Source organism: Podarcis bocagei (genome assembly GCF_964188305.1).
Source record: "Podarcis bocagei genome assembly, chromosome: 1".
Classification (NCBI taxonomy): Eukaryota; Metazoa; Chordata; class Lepidosauria; order Squamata; family Lacertidae; genus Podarcis; species Podarcis bocagei.
In genome coordinates this window covers 71662055-71682556 of record NC_138125.1, presented here as the reverse complement: position 1 = coordinate 71682556, position 20502 = coordinate 71662055, and the positions used below count along the sequence as shown (strand labels likewise).

General features: G+C 40.5%; 2 protein-coding genes across 9 annotated transcripts in view; both read right to left on the bottom strand.

Annotated features, from left to right (window-relative positions):
* SCUBE2 (signal peptide, CUB domain and EGF like domain containing 2) overlaps positions 1-2019 on the bottom strand; it is a 46912-nt gene extending 44893 nt beyond the window's left edge. For 2 of the 3 annotated variants that reach the window (XM_081168955.1, XM_081168956.1), the window contains exon 1: positions 1852-2019. In XM_081168955.1, coding sequence (XP_081025081.1) covers positions 1852-2002 — 151 coding nt within the window. In that variant the 5' untranslated portion in view covers positions 2003-2019. The remainder of the gene's footprint in view (positions 1-1851) is intronic. The other variant, XM_081168957.1, reaches the window with a different exon arrangement.
* Positions 2020-8741: 6722 nt separating this feature from the next.
* DENND5A (DENN domain containing 5A) overlaps positions 8742-20502 on the bottom strand; it is a 63625-nt gene continuing 51864 nt past the window's right edge. For all 6 annotated transcript variants that reach the window (XM_081201941.1, XM_081201942.1, XM_081201944.1 and 3 more), the window contains 8 exons: positions 19653-19774; positions 18652-18797; positions 18027-18145; positions 15625-15806; positions 14705-14787; positions 13266-13389; positions 12903-13071; positions 8742-11055 (listed from right to left, as the gene is read on the bottom strand). In XM_081201941.1, coding sequence (XP_081058067.1) covers positions 10872-11055; positions 12903-13071; positions 13266-13389; positions 14705-14787; positions 15625-15806; positions 18027-18145; positions 18652-18797; positions 19653-19774 — 1129 coding nt within the window. In that variant the 3' untranslated portion in view covers positions 8742-10871. The remainder of the gene's footprint in view (positions 11056-12902; positions 13072-13265; positions 13390-14704; positions 14788-15624; positions 15807-18026; positions 18146-18651; positions 18798-19652; positions 19775-20502) is intronic.

The following is a 20502-nucleotide window of genomic DNA, read 5'->3' as shown; positions in this document are numbered from 1 at the left end:
GCAGCAGCAGCAGCAAAACAGAAAAAAAGGATCTATATAAAATTGATAGGTAAGGAAACAAAGCAGAAATACTAGCAGGAAACAATATAGTCTGCTTATGTAGCATATGCACCAACTGCAAAACAATTTTATATCAAACTGCAAACATTCACATCATAGCTTCCAATGAATGGCATTCCAGTCCTCAAAACTCTGACTTTATTTAAGTCACCAGGATTTACTTGAAAGTGTTTTTCCTTTAAATCCACAAACGTGTTTTCAAGTGAATGTGTTCAGGATCAGTATACTCAGGATCAGTATACTCTGCAAATAAAGTACAAAAAAGAACATGCACCAATACCCTAGAATACTTTTTATTTCAACTTCCATCACTATGTGTATCTATCATGGGCTATGATCACCACAGAAAAAGGTATACGTACTGCAAATTTCATTTAAGTCTGAAAGATAAGCTATTAAAGTATATTTCCATGTAAGTCTACTTAAAAAGCTACAACTACAAAAAAATGCATGAAATACCTCATAAAAGTGCAACAAATGTAAATCTAGTTATTCTACCTACTTGGTGATGCTTTTTTCCGATGAAATATGTTTACTCACAGTAATTTTTTGAAAAACTCAATAAAATACAACAGGCTTTAAGTATGATAGTGGCAACAGTGTAAAAAATAAACTTTATATTTAATCAAATTTTATTATTCTATATCAACATCTTTACATTTTTTCAGTGGTTTGGTATATGTTTTAGCAATACTTACTTTCTAGTAGGGTGAAAACATTAAAACAAACACTATTTCTCCCATAAAGCCAAAAATTGTATATCATAGCCAACGTTACAAATCAATGTAAGCCAATAATTTCCCCCAGTTAAAAGTTATCACATCTATTTGTACAACACCAAGTGTATTTTATGCATTATGCAACACACACTGAGAACTCAATTCTAAGAAGTACTGCAACTGAAAACCTTCGGGTGCACTGTACTATTAACACTACAGTCCGTATATGTGTACTCAAAAGTAAGCCCCCTCCCCCGCTGCATTCAATGGGGTTCTTTCAGGTAACCATGTATACTATGGATTGCAGCCTTAGCTTTTCCTACTAATTTTAGTCAATTGCTTTAAAAAAACAACTGGTAGATGGGACGAGCCCTTCTCTACAACTTGAGAAAAGTTACACTATGTGTAAGCTTTTAGACCTGCATATAAGAAAAGAAAAACTATTGTCTTGTTCCCAAGAGCTTAATTTTCTAGGCAGAACGCAGCCCATTTATCAGAGCTATGAGCCTACTACATACAAAAGCTCATACCACCACCACCACCACCGCTTCTCCAACGTGCCACGGCATTTTGTGGCAGCAGCAGCAAACTGACAGGTCTAATCTCCTGAATTACTGGAAGTTAGAGACACTGAAATCAATGGAACTTGACTGCAAATGACTGTGTACTGTAAACACCAGCACAGGCTCTTGCAGCAGCAGCAGCAGCCAGCGGAACAACTCGTGTTGTTTGTGTGGTAGAGCGCGGCCAACGATAATGCCCATCGTATGCAGAAATGAGCTTGGGCTTTCCCAACTATCCCGCGAAGCCTGTGCGTGCGCGGGTCGACAAAACGAGCTTAAAACTTTTTAAAACTCCCGACAGGGCGTCGAGTCCTTCGCATTCGCAGAAGGGGCGCGCGCCCTTGGGAAACATCCCTTCCCCTCAGCTTTGCCCACTGCAGCCAAAAAGCCTTTGGGAACCCTGCTCTGCAAACACACACACACTAAAGCCAAACCACCCGCGCCAGCCCCGTCGGATGCCTTCAACCTGGGAGGAGAGGGGGGAATGGCACCCTGCTGCGCATACGAACCGGGGAAGAGGAGCCCGGCTGCACGGACCTGTCCCTGGGGGGGCGCGTCGAACAGCGGCGGCGGCGACAGCAGCAGCAGGTAGAGCAGCAGCGCCTTCGCCACAGAGCAGCAGCAGCGCCCGGACCCCATCGAGCTGCCGGCGCCAGTCATTGCTGCTGCTGCTGCTGCCGCCGCCGCCGTTGCTCGTGCGGCTGCCGCCCCCTGGGGCCCAGCCCTGCGCGCGTCCACAAGGGGAGGCGTCTGCAAGCGCCTGGCCCGCCCCGAGCGTCGGCCTGCCCTCACGTGCGAAGCAAAGGCAGCGCGCACGCGCCGGGTGTGGGACCGCAGGCGCCGCTGCCTCTGCTCTTTCCCGCTCTTATACGCGGAAGGGCCTGCGGACTGTGGGGGAAAGGTGACCAGATACTTAATATATTTGTATCGGGGCACCTGAACAAAACGGCACCACCCCCCTCCTTGTGCATGCCTGGCTCACAATGCAAGCCACTTTGAGCTGGTGGCCGGACTTTAAAATGCGTTTAAAAGGCAGGTGTTGGGTATTATCCCACGACGTGAATGGCATGCAAAAGGCGAGAGGCGGGGAATCACGCCACTGCAGCCGGAGAAAAACAAAATAGCTGACTTAGGACGCTATAAATGGAAGCTCACCTTCTTGTTTGGCATCTACTTGGGCAAGAAGCATACAGCAGCTCTAGGATTTCTCGGTGCCTGTTGTCTGCCATTGATAGTCCTGAGGAAGGGGTAGCCAATGTGGTGCTCTCCAGAGGTTTTGGACTCTCCCATCGTGGCCAGTGGTCAGAGATAATGGGAGTTGTAGTCCACAACGTCTGGACTGCAGCACCTTGGTTCTGTCTGCTCTAAGGCCTGCCCTGTTTCTTCCCCTTTCTTACTCTTTGCACAATAGTTGCTTCTTCCTTTAGACTGGAATCCAAGACAGCTTTCTGCCCTCTGCATTTTACTGAAATTGCCCTCACAATGCCCCAATGTGAACTCTTAAAATGTTCTCTGTCGTCATTTTTCTTACTGTTCCCTTCCTTCGAGGCAACTGATAACTTTCTTCTGCTTTACTGCCTTTATGCCCTAAGTGTCTGCATTATGTTCTTTCCTGAGTCTTCTCATACCTACCTAATCATTCTCTCAAGTGTTTCCATAGGTAGAAACCCCCTGCTTTCCCTCTCTGTTGGGGGTCCTCAAGGACCTGCTCTTGCCCCTCTGCTCCTTTCCAGTCTACATGCTAAGCCCTCCCACCAGATGTCAAAGAGAACAACAACTACCAGACTTCTAGAAGACATCTAAAGGCAGCCCTGTTTAGGGAAGCTTTTAATGTTTGATGTATTACTGTATTTTAATATTTGGTTGGAAGCTGCCCAGAGTGGCTGGGGAAGCCCAGCCAGATGGACAGGGTATAAATTATTATTATTATTATTATTATTATTATTATTATTATTATTAGTTGATCTCATCAATATTATAACCAATATTATTATTGGTTGATCTCATCAAATCCCATAGCTTTCAGTACCATCTAGCCACAGATGACACTCCCTTCTCCCCTCCACCAACTTGTTCCCTTCATTTCAATCCCACAACTCCAACTGCTCTCTGATAGCTCTACTTACATGCACCATCATTTCAAGTTCAATAGATCCAACATGAACTTCTCTTTCCTCCCCAGCCCTCCTCTCCTAGCTTGCTTTCCTTATGCATTGAATTGCTATCCATCCTGTTGAACAGGCACGTAGCCTTAGACTCTTCTCTCTCCTTTGTCCCCCATACTGAGTAGCCAAGTCATGTACAACATTGGCTTGTCACTGTCCCCTCAGCAAGAACTTTGCTTCATGGCCTGGCCCCCTCTAGGCTTCTGAAATATTCTCTTTGGTCTGCTGCTGTCTCAGCTTGGTCCCTTCACATCCATACAACACTCCGTAGCGAAAATAATCTCTCTCACTGCACTAATATCATGACACCCTCCTTAAATCCCTTCACTGGCCAGGTACATCCCTGCCTGTGACTTTCACTCCTAAACTGCAATGCCACTCATTCATCTGAAGGTTTCCTGTTTCCTCAAAAGACACTCCCCCCCCCCCGCGCTGCCTCTTACGTTTAGAACTTCCAGACATCTGTGTGAAGCAACCTCTTCCTTCAAAACATCATCAAAGACACATTTTCTGTGAGAAATATAGTTCCCATTTTATTCTTACAAAGCTACATTTCCCAGAGTTTCCTAGGAAGAGGAATTGATTGTTAAACCACCCAAAGAACTGCAGCTCTGTGACGTGAACAGGGTTCTCCTAACAACTCACAGCATCCATAATAAACTACAATTCCCTGGATTCTTGAGGGGATGACTATTTAAAATGGTATGATACTGCTTTAAATGTATGGTGCAGATGAGACCTAAACCTATTGGGTGTTTTGTGAAAGACAACTATAATAATCTCCCTTATGTTTGTGCTTTGTTTCTTCCGTGTTTGAAAGCTTTTCTCTGTATGGTATTTTCATGTTTCCATTATATCTTAAGAGATGCCTAATTCTGTGGTGCTATCTCAGATGCGGGGCAAACCCAGAGGTTTGTACCATTATAGCTAAAGCACCCAATGTTAAAAAACAAAACAGGCTAATCAATTTTGACTAGCTATTTTAATCCAACTTTTCCCTGAGGCCATAAACTGACAACACAGTACCTTTGTACCAGCATTCTTCCCTTGGATATAATGGCATTAAAAAGTGCAGGGAATCTGCAGCAATGAACTTTATAGTAAATCAGTGTGATGTGCATATATTTTGCAGTTTATGATCCGACATGTACTTCCATGAACATAGTAGAGGGCTGACCCCCTTCATGCATAAATCTTAAATGGTCCACATAGATTTCACAGTAGATTTATTCTATTGTGCTGCCTAAAGCACTTAAAAGTATTCCACAACTCTCAAACCTCACAGGGGATGTTTAATCAAATGTGACCAATACAAAATGGAACACATTTTCTTCTTAGTAATATTTTTCCTCTTCTTTAACTGCAGTTCTAAGAATTCTTCAAGCTCAGATGAGAGAAAGATTCAGAACTACCCAGACTTGTTTACATAATCCAGTGGTTCCAAGGTTGTTTGTATGAGCTTGTTATCTAGAATGTCACCTCTGATTTGTTTACATGGATAGGGTGTCACTGAAAATGGTGCTTGCAGTACACTGCTTTTATTCAGATCACCCCTTCTAAGACACATATTTCCATAATCAAGAACAGCAGTACTATTCACATAGATGGGACAGATTGAGAACTTGATAATGTTGAAAGTAGTCAGTAACAGGCAAAGTATTCTAGTAGGAGAGGTAAAACATAGCAGATCTCGGTAGTTATAGGAAGGCTGGGTAGATAGCTGTAGCTTAGCAAAATACAGGATAGTGATTGCTCTAAGACTGCAACACAACATTCAGCATGCTTCCAGCTATGAAAAGGGTAAATGAGACACCATCTTCTTTTAGACTAGGCAAAGTAGGATCTATGTGAGCCAGGATTAAAAATCATTGCCCGGGTGTGGGGAGAGGTGTTTTGTTCAAAGTGTGAAGATGCCAGTATACTGGCAAAATAAGCATTGGGGGGGGGGGTGTCATACTGCAAAGTGCTTTACATTCCCAGAATCTATACAAGCACCTGTTCAAGAGCGCCATCTAGCTAAAACTTTTTCTTTGATAAATACAAGTACAGTATTACCATATATTGTTATTAAACATTTGCATGTTGAATATGAATTAGTTCCTATTGTAATGCTATTAGAGCAGGGAAAGCAACAATTATGTGAAGTAGCTCTTTGCTTAAGGTAAGAATGTATTAAAACACCAGTTTCCATATGCTGCACACTGATGTCATTTGAAAAACAATGTTTCTAGCAATGCTAACCAACACAAGGTGAAAATATTAGAGCAGAATGTAAAGCCCAATTAGAATAAACAGCTGCCAAGGATGGCACATGGTAGGTTAATTCTGTTGGTCCTATCAGAAGAAAGCTTTATTGTAGTACAGCAAAGTAAGCTGCATACGTTTAGATTTAGAACCCGAAAAATAGAAAAATAAGAAAAATAATATACTGCATTTTCTTTTCTAGTTCTATAAACTACAATGGCTAGTTTTAAAACAGGTTATTATTAGCATTATTAAACTTGATTCCGCATTTTGAAGATAAACTACCAATCTCTAGGTATAAAAGGAACTACAAACATGAGAAGTAAATAAACAATTTTCAGCTAATTTTTCAACTCTCCATCTTGAACTATGGCAACATAAATCTTCCAAAATATATTCATTCTTGCTAAGAACTTAAGCGGCAAAAGCAATTATGGTCTGTCTGTCTTGCTCTCTGGCCTGGTTCACATACCACTCTAAGCCAAACAATGACCTAGGGTATATGCATGGAGAGGAAATCACTGCCACTTTGCTACTGCTTGGTTGTTTTGCTGCTGCACTGTGCTAAGCTAAGCCATGGCTTGGCTTAGTGTGTCATCTGAACTTGGGCTTGTGATTTAGCTCTTTGACATAAACCATAAGTCAGAAACTAAGAACAAACCTTCATTTCAGCACATTTAGTCTCTAGAGAGCTAAACCACAACCCTCAGTTCACACAACACACCAGGCCAAGCCATGGCTTAGCTAAGCACAGTGCAGCAGCAAAATGACTGGAGAAGAGCAAAGCAGCCACTTTCCTCCTTAGGAGCCTAAGTGCTCATGCATTTTCACTAAGCTGTGGTTTGGATTAACATGATGTGCGAACCAGGCTGATCGCACTGTCTGTCTGTCTGTCTGTCTGTCTGTCTGTCTCTCTCTCTCTCTCTCTCTCTCTCTCTCTCTCTCTCTCTCTCTCACACACACACACACACACACACACACACTCATACACACACACAGAGCTATAGAATATTAGAGTTCATAGTATAGTCTAAAATGACTTAATAGTCTAAATTACACAGAGGCTAAAAATTACTTTGCAATGCAGAAATATAGCTGAGTTCATAAGCATTTTAAATGTTGATATGATTTAAAAGCTTATGAGCTATGAAAGAGAAGCTCTTTAATTAAAGAGAATTGAACATCACTACCTTAAAGTTTAATAAAAATAACCCATTTTAACTATGGGATAAGGCTTGCTAATTAAATACAAGTTTTTGCATTTTCATATAAATCTATGCAGGTGCTTGGATAAAAACAGTTATGAAAAGGAATTTTGTTAGCCTTTATGTTTTGACAGGAATGATTTTGCAGCCTGCAACAACTGCATAGTCAGAATTTGTGAATTGGGAGGGCATTAAAGAGAATAGCTCATCTACTGCATTTACTTCTCTTAGGCATGCTTGCAGTTGTGGGAGGACAACCATGTTTGAGCCAGTTCTACATCTGTTATGACTCACATTTAAAAATGCAACTACATACAGTACACCAAATTTGAAACAAATAACTTTCTCACATTTATAATTTTCTGTTTGAGCTGCTGAATGTAATTTTTGAAAAGTTATATCAGTTTTAAAAGCAGTTTGCTCTGCAGCATGGTGTCAGAAGTGCGTGCAGGAGCCAGGTCCTGTGACCAGTAGGGCTTCGCAGGACTGGGGCCTTCCTAAGTTTGTTCTGGAGAGGCAAGGCATGGCCGCACAGGTGAGGCCGATTGGTAACTCACGGCACCTGGTGGCAAGAGCCGGGAAGGGATATAAGGTCAGCATTTCCCTTCGGCTCTTGGCCACAGTATCATGTTTCCTGCCTTGCTGCGTTTGGATTCTTGCTTTCTGATCCTCGGACCTTGGCTTCTTGACTCCTTGCTTCTCGACCCTTGGACCCTCGACTTTGTGACTCCTTGCTCCTCGACCTCATGACTCCTTGCTTCTTGACCCTCAGACCCTTGACTTTGTGACTCCCAACTTCCTGACTCTCAGACCCCTGGCTTCTGGACTCCTGTTCCTGCTCCCCCCCTGCCATCTCGCCCCTGGTCCCAACGTCCTCAGCCGGGATCAATCACCCGTAGACAGTGACACATGGGGCTTCATATCTGAAAACTTCAAATTTACAGCTGTCTTGAATAAGGATTTGTTTTGTAGTTGTTTGATATATCTTGCCTGGCAATGATATATCACAAGAGTCTTGATGTTCCAAAACTGTCCAGCAAAACCTTTCCCAATGGTCAGCCAGTCTCCTCCTGTATTTCCTGGTGGCATCTGAGAAAGCATTTGTGGTGGAGGTACTGCTTTAAAAAAAATCAGACTGGCTGGGGTGGTACCACCCAGGAGCTCTCAGTGACTTCCATGGCTCTTGGGCATTCCCAGCCATCTTCACTGGAGAACACGGGAGCAGGTTTGAGTGCTTGTGTCCACCTACCTCCTCTGATCCCCAATTCATGAATATTATCACTGATGGTTAACTGCTCCAGAAGGCAGTATAGCTAACCATGATGTCTACACACATACTTTTGTTATTCAGTGCTGCAGTGAAGTAGTTAACTGTGTCATCTACTATTAGAAGCAAGTCTTCTCTTGAGTAGATACCCAATACAGATGATGCTGTTATTCTGTTCAATGCAAATTTTTCAGAATACTATGCTGTAAAAGGAATCTTCAGAAAAACAACAGGCTTTTTCATTTTTCCGGATTCTTTGTGCAGTTGTGTAATATACTTTTAAGTGAGATAACAGAAAATAATATTCTGTTATTGCAGAACTAATGTCAGTAGAGCCATGCACCTCAAGCCCAGCATGAGTATGTTTATCCATCGTGTATGTTGTGATAATGTGGGCTGCATCCTTTTCAGTCTCCAGTATGATTTTCTCAAGTTCAACCAATTCAAATTAGAAACAAGAGTACAGAAGCAATAATAGCAACTTTTCAAAGTAATAACGAAATAAAACACCAGAAAAGTAAAAATAGTAAAATTTAATACATGTGCTATATTTTTAAGTTACTGGAATAAAAATGACCACAAGATGTAGGAAATAAAGAATAATGCTACTTGTTGGAGACTGACAGTTGAAAACGTCTTTATCAGAAGTTAAAGAGGCTAACTGCAGACATGTATACAGCAAAGGCCTGTAGAATCTCGAATCTTAATGCAGAGACCTAATGCTTGTATAGTATATCTTAGTGTTTCCTTAGCTCAATATGCATCTCCTAGGGATTTTTGCTGAGAATTCTAACAAGAACAGTTGCTTCTAGGCATTCACTAGATTTTTCAAATTGGAATTTTACTATTTAAAAAGTCCACAAATTATGAACATTATGAGGGTATTCTAATATTTTTACACCGTGTTCACAAGCATCCAAAACCTCCAGCCTTTAACATATACAAAAATTAGCACACGAATGCTCGGCATTTCAAATAAAAATGTTCCATATGTTCTGCCTGTGAACTGGGTTACCAAGGGAAAGATTTGAAACCTTAACATAGCATTATATCAAGTAGCAGCATAAATTGGTCACAGTAATACTGCTCTCACTTACGGCCAACCTGAAGTATTTGCACCAGCACATGTGCTTGTGAAGCTGTTGTAAGGTAGTGCTAGTATTGCAAGATGACAAAACTGTGAAACAACTGCTGCTGTATCTGATCCTTACACATTTATAGACTGGCCCAGTTTGCACATAATGCCAAGCCAAAACAAGGCTTAGTGCAAACAAACAAACATTTGCTTTCTGGAGCATATATATTATGGCCACAGCACTCCTCAAATCTTGCTGCTGCTTAACCTATGCCTTTGACCATGGTTTGACTTAATGTTATGCCTGAACCATAGTTTATCTGCTGCAGACAAACCTCAAGAGGTAAATCAAGGACAAGGCAAGCCATGAGTTTGGGTTTGGATGTAACACAAAGCCAATTTGTGGCTGAACCCTTTTAGCTGCAAACACTGAGGGAGGATTGCTGCAGCGCAATCTTCACTTCAGGAACCTGAATGTTTGCTCTTTTGCACTAAGTCATGGTTTGGCTTAGTGTTAAATGCAAACCAGGTCAGTGTTACATCTAGTATTTGATTAGACTGTTAGCCATTACATAGAGTACACATGGCTTAGGATAATCACTTATGGTGGTATCCAACTATTTCATACTCAGAGCAGACCCACTGAAATCAATGGACTTGTTAGTAATGACTAATAAATTGAAAGGCAGGTTCATGCCAAGACATATTTTGCTAACAGACACTCTTATTCTGGCCTTGTATTTAGGTGGGCTGTACTCTAATTAGGTTCTAAATTGAAAACACAACAGACATGTAACATAGCCTGTTAAGTACTGTATATAGTATTCTTTTCTTAGACAAAGACATTACAACATGATGAAAAGTTAAATAAATAAATGCCAGTTAAAAACACATTTATAATTTTCTCTGTGCAATTTCGTACCCATATGAAAAATATCACTGATCTCTGCACATCTGCATGAGTCACCCTTCAAAACTCTGCCAAAAATAATACTGACAACAAAAATTAAAGAAAAAAAGGATTTGCTAATGAATTCAGTGCTTCAAGGCTATTAAAAACAATATTTAAACTTTTAGTTTTTCTTGCAGAACAGTGACCCAACACGTAAAAGCCAATGATGAAAATGTTTATAATAAACTATTAGATTTTCAATTGCTGAATGACACTTAGCAGAAATGGAATGTGTGAACTATACTTTTCAACATACAGTCTGAAGGCAAGTTGAGAGAATGCCAATAGCTTCTCACTGTGCCATTTTCAATGGCAAAGAAATATTACAGCTTTAAAATAAGCTGCACAATACTCATTATCTTAACCCTTTCACATGAAAGTGTGTAAAAGCAAATCAGCAAATAAATTCTAAAAGTGATTTATAGGTTATATTTTCCCTATTACACGTTGGGTGTAGGGCTTTCATCCACATTTCCACTCTCTGTTTTGAACTTCTTTCCAGGAGAGTTGTAGCAAGTGATGTAAATGTTTTGATGCAATGTATTAGCCAATTGAATTTCTGCATACTAATAATGGTTTGTTCCTTGTTGCTTTTTTACAGTGCTTGTAGCAAGAGATGGATCAGATGTCTATTCCTTTAACGAGGGATGCCTCCAATGTGATGTTGAACTCCTGCAAAGTCTGCAGCACACGAATCAAGGAATTCACTAGGGTATGATCCTTTATGAGCGCTGTATCCTCATACATCTGAGCTGTGATGGGGCAGTCTGCCAGCAAGGCAATCCAATGGTGCAAGAGGTGATCTCTGTAAGGGAATGTTTTGAAATTTCAAACAAGTTATAAAATATTTTTAATTCTTTAAAAAAGAAACTTATCACATTTCTTGGTATTTTAGTATCACAATTCTTCCTAATACCACTACCAGTTAGTATTGACAATACTAGGTTTAACTGGTGTGAGTTTATAAAAACTGAACTCTAGGTCAATCTTTTGGCTCAGTATCATTTCTTATTTGCTTCATATCTCAAATAACTTGGAAAAAACATGGCCGCTCGCTTTATCCAAAATGACTGGCACTTGATGCTAAAGCTATACCTAGCTGTGGTGGTACAGAAGGACTGGCAACTACAGGGGCATCTAATGCAATACAGTTAGAGCAGGCCTATCTTGCTATTCTTATTCAATAGCAATTCCATTATTATAGGTTACTACTAAACGGCCAGTATGCAAATTAGAAGGCTCCATACTGACTGAATTGTTAGTTGCATAGAACACCAGTCTTGCCCTGCCATGTCTCCTTTCTTCTGATTTCTAGGCTCCATAATGGCCTTTACAGAAGCCACATCAGGCAATATCAGTTCTGCTGTGTTGCCAGCACAGCAGAACTGGCATACATTTTGTTGCACTGGCATAACATTCTAGATCAGCCTGAGGCCATGTCTTGGCTATACCTTTGCTGCTGCAGGAATCCACAGCACTAGGCTGCCCTACGTCAGTGACAATTAGAGAGCTGGAAAGGATTTTAAAAACAATCCTGCAGCCAAATTATCCCAAGAAAGCGTCATCTCATTCACCAATCAACTTTCACAATTCAGACCACAATGCACCACAGACAGACTCAGGGGAGCTTCCAAAAGGTGTTTACAAGGCAAATTGCTTTAAAACGGCCCAAGCCACATACTGGAAACCATTAGGAGCACTGCTAGCTTGATTGGGAAATGCTCAGTTGTACAAAATTTGCAGCCATGAAGCAATCTTATGGAAAATTTAACTGGGTGCATCTCCATGCCTTGACCCTTGTTGTGATGACCCTGATTTTCCCAATGAGGAGGGATGCAGAAATCAAGGCCTATGCATGTGAAAGGCCCTTTCTGATTTCAAAGGGCTACAACTAAGGTATAGAAAATGCCACACGATTCTCCATAAATTTCTTATAACTGTGCCCTGAAACCAAAGAGCTTATTTGCTGCCTCTGTGGTTCCAGGAAAGACTGTTTCACAAAAATTTCTGACTTGTCAATTTTTGTTTTGTAGCTGCTGTTTATTGTACATCTGAGCCAGTGTGCTATAATAGATAGAGTGTTGGAGTATGACCTGGATGACCAGGGTTCAAATTCCTACTCGGTTATGAAGCTCACTGGGTGACCTTGGGGCAGTCACTGTGTCTCAGCCTAATCTACCTCACAGGGAAGTAGTGAGGATAAAATGGGGAGTTGGAGAACCATGTGCAGCATCTTGAGCTCCTTGGAAGAAACTGTAGTATATATATATATAAATGTAATAAATAAATAAATAAATAAATCTAGCCTCCTTTAATATAAAATAGTTCATCTCCCTCTTCAGATTAATTCTTCTACTATTTGGAAGAATACTTTCATATCCCCTCTCAGCCTTGTTTTTTGTTTTGTTTTGTTTTGTAAACTAAGTGGGTCAAGCACTTTTAATCTCCTGTCAAGATAAATTCCAGTGATCATGTTCTAATTTCAGATTTCCAAAGTGGCAGAAGAAGTGTAAGGATATGTAATTTGGTCAAAGGACTCAAAATCTGGACATCAAAACAGTAATAAAAGAAAACTGATCAGTGTGAAAGCAACTGTCACATTAGACCAGGCTATTATATACAAATGAAAATATGCTTATGGAAATACAATACCTGGCTCCAAGGCACACCAACATCTGAAACTTGCCATCTTTCCCAATGTTTCTAGGAGTGTTATTGATGGCTGTGACAAAGCGACAAAAACTCCTGGCCCTTTTCTGCCAGTTTTCCTCTGGGACCAATTCATTTTGCTCTAGAGCCTCATAATATCCTTGTGCTTTTTCTGGAGACAGAGTCATATAACATAATGATCAGATCAGAAGAAAAACTCAAAACCTTCCTCACATATTGGTGGCAGTATAATTATTTATACAATTAATAAAATATTTGAAGATGGCTATCATTTCACCTCTGTTATCCAGTCTAAACATACCCACCCCTTCAACCTTTTCCCATAGGAAGGTTTTCTGTACTTACCTAGAAAGTCCCAAATGAAGACATTTTTGAAGAGCCTGGGGGATTTAAATCCATGCTGAAACACCTGCTCAAGAGCTGAGACAAGCCCACCTTCACCACACAGCAAAAGTGTTAAACTGCCTCTCTGCCAATGGGATATAAAATAAATATTAGTTTTGAGATGTTAGCCAGGGTATATTATGAATATATCTGTCAAATTACTGTGGCTTTTAAAAACAGACTACCAATAGTCTGCACTGACTGAGTTTATCAGTTAGTGGCACCCATTAGAAAAACGCTCAATAATAAGATTTCAACAACAATCAGATCTCACAACAGCTACCATTTACTCACTTTATGAAATTACAAGTCAGCATTATTATTGATGAAATAGCTTTCCACCCTGGTTATGTTCACATACACACACAAAAACCTTTGTTCACTGCTGCTCAACATGGGTAAGAAGCTCCCCCTGTGCAGAGCAACAGAAAACAAAGCACCCGTCCTTGGACCTTCACTTCTGTTTGATGAAGAGCTGGAGAAAATGAGGTGCCTTGATCAGGAAAGGACACTGTTATTTATAAAATGAGTACTACAGTATACCGGTAAGTATACATCTCAGATGTAAGTAAACACACAAGACAAGGCCTTCTGGATGGTGGTGCCATGGCTCTGGAATGCCCTTCAGTTGGAGATTCATTAGCCCTCCTTTTTACTGGTCTTTAGTTAGAAACTGGAAATATATTTGACAGCCTTTTAATATGTAATTTCTGTTACTGCTTTTATACGAAACAGTTTTTAATTTGTAATGCTACTGGCTGTTTTTAACAATATATATATTTTTGTAAGCTAGACTAGGAGCATAAATATGAGACACAAAAGTTAAAAATACCCAATCTACTGGATATCACAAGACAGCATATCTAGTACTACAAATCAGAACAAATAGAGAAGGGGTTGTCAAAAAAAGTCCCAAATGGGATACTATGATCTTTGTGATCAAGGCACAGCTGACAAATTCAAACAATTGGCATACTGTTTTATCAGACTTAATTCTAAGGCTTGGTTCGGATATAATACTGGATCCAGGGTTAAGTGACTGACTACAGACTACAGGAGTGCATTCTATTCTCACATGTAAATTTTCCTACCCCCTTTTACCTGGGTCCAAAGTTATTTATGACCTTTGTTAATCCTGGTTAAGACAAACACAACTTTGGATTACAAATTTACTGAAGAACTCTGATTAAAACTGACATCAAGAAAAAATGTAGCTGCAAGATTCTGTATTTGGCTATGCATAATTCCCTTCAACTCGTCAGCTGCATGTGCACATCTGTGCCACACTGTTCTGCTGAACCAATATTCCTGTCAATTCTAGCTATAGTCTTTCATAAACTAACTAGCGAACACATAAATATAAACAGAGAAATATTATCAAGCTCAATGACAATGCTCACCTCTTTCTCTGGCTTGTGGAAGTGTTTGACAATTCCATTTACTGCTTCACCAATAGATTCTTGTATTTGACCTGTGTTTAACTCTGTGCAAGAAAGAAAAAATGCATTTGTTTAAGCAATTATTTGTTTTTCACTTGGCCAGGGACTTCAGAAAGGAACTAGATCCAGGCTTATGCTTTTTACATTCTAAAATAGTACAGATTTATCAACATTTGTGCATTTATCTTTTGTAATATAGGGTTTTGGAAGTAATGAGCAAAACCCACCAAGCAGCCATATAGGGAACAGCTACAGCTACTTTATTGGGTAAATAATGTTTGAAGGTGAAGGGGGAAACATTACACAGAGGTTGAAATCTTGATAAATTAAATGAGAAGCCCTCCAACAGCAAGCAATGGTTACAACAGTAGTTTGTAGATTAAAATCAACTAAAGTTGATCCTTTCCTTCTCCCTTTCCCCCATCACCAGAAATGAGACTGACTCACATATTGTCAAACCAGCTACAGCAAGACAAAAGAATATTTAAGTAGCCTAATGAAGATTTAAAACCAGAGTACTTCTCTGTTTTTGAGATGGTGGAAGCAAGACATGCAACAAAATGTTGCAGAGTGGAGACCTGTTCAAAATTCCAACCAGTTAGCCATTCCCTTTTTTCAGGATAATCTGTTTTATCCCCAATTCCCACAAGGCAGTCAGTCAACATTTCATTCTCACTGAGCTATTTTTGGGTTCGTCCCCCATATGATTTTTCCCCCTATAGACTTTTTGTACTTCCACAAACTATGGGGCTCCCCCAAGTCTACTAATATGTGTATGGATGATGTTTTGGCTACATAAATAACTACACTCAGAGAACTGAGTTTGCTATTACTATATGTAAGATTACTAGTAAAAGGTTTTTTCAATCTAACCAGCTTACTTGGTTTGTTGTTTGGTGATATTGTAACGAATCTTCTAATCATACTTGGGGACTGCTGCAAAGGCGGAGTTCTGCACTGCCTTTCATCTACCTCAGAATGGGATGTCAGCAATTCTCCGACCAGGATCCTCTCTAAACTGCCATCATCCATCCCTTTTCCAAGCCACCTCCCACATGGAAACCTAAAGACATGAAATAAGAAAAAAGACACATGATGCAGCTCTTAATCCCAGATTTTAGCAAGAGGCTATACATTAAGTGATTCAGTAAAATGGCTTTTATTTCATGCTGGGCATACTCCATTTACTAAAATTTCTCATCCCTGCAAGACTGGTCCAGCACAAGAATTGAACAGTATTAGTCACAGGAGGAGTTATGTAACTGACTAATCCACAAGGGCCACATACATGTGCTGTTGGAAACAGAAATCTGAATCTTCTGGACCATAAGCAAACAGATATTTTGGACAGCCAACAGATTGATTGGATTTATTGACCAAATTGGATCTGAACCAAAGGAACACAAACCAATGACTTTTCCACTCCCATGACGCCCTGGCAGCCTCTTGAAAAACCTATCACAAGAGTCAGAGGACCCTGAAAAATGGGGCAAACTGTGGTGCAGGGGGGCTGAGAGGAAAGGAAGGGTTTGTTGGAATTTAGGTGGAGTCACCATTTGTAAGCAGGAACTCCCACTGACAGATGATGCCTCCACCCAATTTTCAGCATTCCCTTCCAGTTCCCCTGTGCCACAGCCCATGACCCTCAGAAGAGGCGTTTCAAGGGATCCTGGGGGCTGATGGGTCTTGGAGAGGTGGGAGAGTCACCTTCCACCAATCCCCTTTGGCTAATATTTCTCTGGATGCAACCAAATGTAATTAATAATGTTCATTAGATATGAAACTTCTTTGAGACAGGGCTTTTTTTCCAGAACTCACCAGAACTAAGTTCTGGCAGGTCTCAGGTGCATGCCAGGGGAGAACAGGGGAGGCATTTGTGGTGAGTTCTGGCACCTTTTTTAGAAAAATAGTAAAAATAAATAAATAAATAAATACCTCGCACATCTGGCTGAGTTTCCACAGCCACTCGGGGTGGCTCCCAATCAAGTGTTAAAAACAATACAACATTAAATATTAAAAACTTCCCTGACATCTGAAGGGCTGCCTTCAGATGTCTTTTAAAAATAGGATAGCTGCTTATTTCCTTGACATCTGATGGAAGGATGTTCCACAGGGTGGGCACCACTACCGAGAAGGCCCTCTGTCTGGTTCCCTGTAACCTCACTTCTCGCAATGAGGGAACTGCCAGAAGGCCCTCGGCACTGGATCTCAGATGGGGGTGGAGACACTCCTTCAGGTATACTGAACCAAGGCCATTTAGGGTTTTAAAGGTCAGCACCAACACTTTGAATTGTGCTCGGAAATGTACTGGGAGCCAATGCAGATCTCTCAGAACCGGTGTTATATGGTCCCGGCGGCCACTTCCAGTCACCAGTCTAGCCGCCACATTCTGGATTAATTGCAGTTTCCGGGTCACCTTCAAAGGTAGCCCCACGTAGAGCGCATTGCAGTAGTCCAAGCGGGAGATAACTAGAGCATGCACCACTCTGGCAAGACAGTCCGCGGGCAGGTAGGGTCTTAGCCTGCGTACCAGGTGGAGCTGGTAGACAGCTGCCCTGGACACAGAATTAACCTGTGCCTCCATGGACAGCTGTGAGTCCAAAATGACTCCCAGGCTGCGCACCTGGTCCTTCAGGGGCACAGTTACCCTATTCAGGACCAGGGAGTCCCCCACACCCACCCTCCCCCTGTCCCCCAAAAACAGTAAGTCTGTCTTGTCAGGATTCAACCTCAATCTGTTAGCTGCCATCTGTCCTCCAACCACCTCCAGGCACTTACACAGGACTGCATGTGTGTGTGTGTGTGTGCGCTCGCACGCTCGCGCTCGTGCGTGTGTGTGTGTTCATAGATTTGCTAGCGTATACAAATAAATATCTATTGTACATTGACAGTATATAAATTTGTGTGTTGAAATGGACAAGAAAGCACTCTAAATCATACAAGCCAATAGATAATTCAGCTTAATTCCAATTTCAGTGAACATAAACTTATCATAGCGGATATAAACAAGAAGAGGCATCAAATCATACTCTGTAAAACAGTGTATATTTTTTATTTACAGATGAGCTTTATGAGAAACAAGTCTTGTGCGACATTAGAATATGTATCAGTAACTGATTTGGTCCCACAGGGCAAGAAAAGGAATACCTATCAGACCAGTTGGCCCTCTTAAGTATTTTGAGCAGCAACAGGCTGATATTAAAAGGAAGTTGATGCAGTTATGATACAACATTTTCAATACATCCTTTCAGGCAATCCATAAAAAAGCTGAAATGCTGCTTACTTGTAAGTGTGACCCGTTACTTCATTTCTCACCATGACATATTCCACAAGCCACTTTGCATACAGTCCAGAATTATCATGTCCTATTTGTACTGTGGTAAGCTTTCCCAGGTTCTGACACTGAAAATTAATAAAGGGGTGGGGGAAAATCTGCTGAATCAAAACAGAAAACATCACAGTGACTATAGCCTAATGAACAGAGCAATAATATCCAAACTTAGCAATGACTAAACACAATGCCACGTTTTAGCGAAAAAGCAAGTTTACAAACCAAATGGTAAGGGAACTTTTAAAATAACACAATGGAAAGTCTATAGAGATAGTTTTACACTTCCCTCTCCAGCTAACATATTTTGATCATAATTTTCTATAGGTTTGCTGGGCTCTCATAGAAAGATTCCAAAAAGGAAGATACATGCAATTTGTATTATACAGGTGCACATATATTTTAGGTTGTGAACTGCCCTGTGATGTTCAGATGAAGGGTGATATGCATATTTTAATAATAATAATAATAATAATAATAATAATAATAATAATAATAATAATAATAATAGAAAAATAATAGAAAAAGTCCCCAGCAATTTTTGACTTCTTTTGACTTTTATCTTTAGGTAAGGGCATACCTCAAATGTCATCTCCAGTGTATTCCTTGGAATGTGTAGGACTCCTGTTTCACCCAGTTCTCCTGAAATGCATATCCATGGGTTGGCTGTGAACATTGAGCCACCAAGTTTTTTGCTAGGAATGATCAATATATGGTATGGAATCACTGTAAAACAGAACAAAAAAAAACAATTTGGCTGAAACAAGTTGTCCAAGAACAAATGCAAATACAATTGAAGCCGAATAACAAATACCCATTATACTATATTCTTAGGCAGAAATATCATCCGCTAGGCTTGATCTCAGACTCCCAGGGAGTGAAAGAAAAAGCACTGAAAGCTTATTTTGCACAGACAGACAGAAGCGTACTAATGGAGTCTAGTGATGTTAAAACAGGTCCAACTATGGCTCCAAAAGCAGCATGTCTTTCAAAAGAAAACTGAGAACTAATGACAGATCTCTCACAAGGGGAGCTCAGAAGAGAGCTCCAAAAGCAGCATGTCTTTCAAAAGAAAACTGAGAACTAATGACAGATCTCTCACAAGGGGAGCTCAGAAGAGAGCATAGGAAACTTATCATACTCATGCTGAGTATGAAAAAGGCAGGTAGGAGAAGGATAATGCAGAGAACTTATAAGGAAGCATACAAAATTGGCAGTGTTGGAGGTAGGGAAGATTTCAAATGAATTGCAATATGCTAATCAAAAATACTAGAATGTATCGATGAGGTCTCACTGCTAATTTACCACACAGAATCATGCTCAGTGTTATAAAAGAGAAATTTGTTTGAAATATATTTCCTGTGGCCAAAATCGTAGTAAGTTCACACAGTAAAAAACAGCCAACCGTGGATTTTACACTCTGCAGAGTTACAAATTATATCATCTCATGAAAGGGGTATTGGTAGACTCCCAGCATGAGATATCTGTATGCTGTTATAAAATAAATGAGGCTATACGAATGTGTCAAACACGCTTTAAACCCCTTTGAAAAGTAACCCAACAATTAAAAGCTATACTTACAGATAGTTGTAAAAACATTGGTAAAACAAAAGTAATCAACAGCGTTGAATGACAGGAGATGATACAGAAATTGCTCTTTTTCATCATCACAGCGGAGGAATGCATAGCGCTTGTAGAGTTTTCTGACAAAGAAAACAAAATTATATATTACTATAACAAGACTTCCCAGAGGGATTGAACCAATCAATATGTGTATCATGTAACCACTAAAGTTTTGACTTCTAACTACCTTACTCCATAGATGTTTCATGTAGGCTTGCACCCACTTAACTACCAACATTTCAGTTAGGAATACAGTGGTACCTTGGTTTATGAACTTAATCCATTCTGGAGGTCCGTTCTTAGACCGAAGCGTTCTTAAACCGAGGTGTGTGCTTTCCCTAATGAGGCCTCCCGCCGCCGGTGTTCGGCTTCCATTTGTCTTCCGGGGCAGAGTTCACTAACCGGAACACCTACTTCCGGTTTTGCAGAGTTCATTGTCCAAAGTGTTCATTAACAGGGCTGTTCATAGACCAAGGTACCACTGTACTATTCCCCACACCTTTTTTAAAATTATCATGATTTTAGTCCCCTGTGGTTTGAATAGTTTGGAAGCATAGCTGATGAAGGCTCAAAAACCAGGGGAAGCAGAAGGAAAGGCCACAGGAAATATAGTGCCTTATACAGAAGAGTATTCTCTCCTTCGGCTACACCTTCTGCCATCCTTTCCCCATTTGCTCACCCATTCTCATTCACAATTTCCTGCTCTTTCCATTCCATTTTCCTACTTTCCTTCACCACAGTCCTCATCAAAATATTTAATGTTATTGGAAAAGTTGAGTTTAGGAAGAAAATCAGAGTATCCAAATAT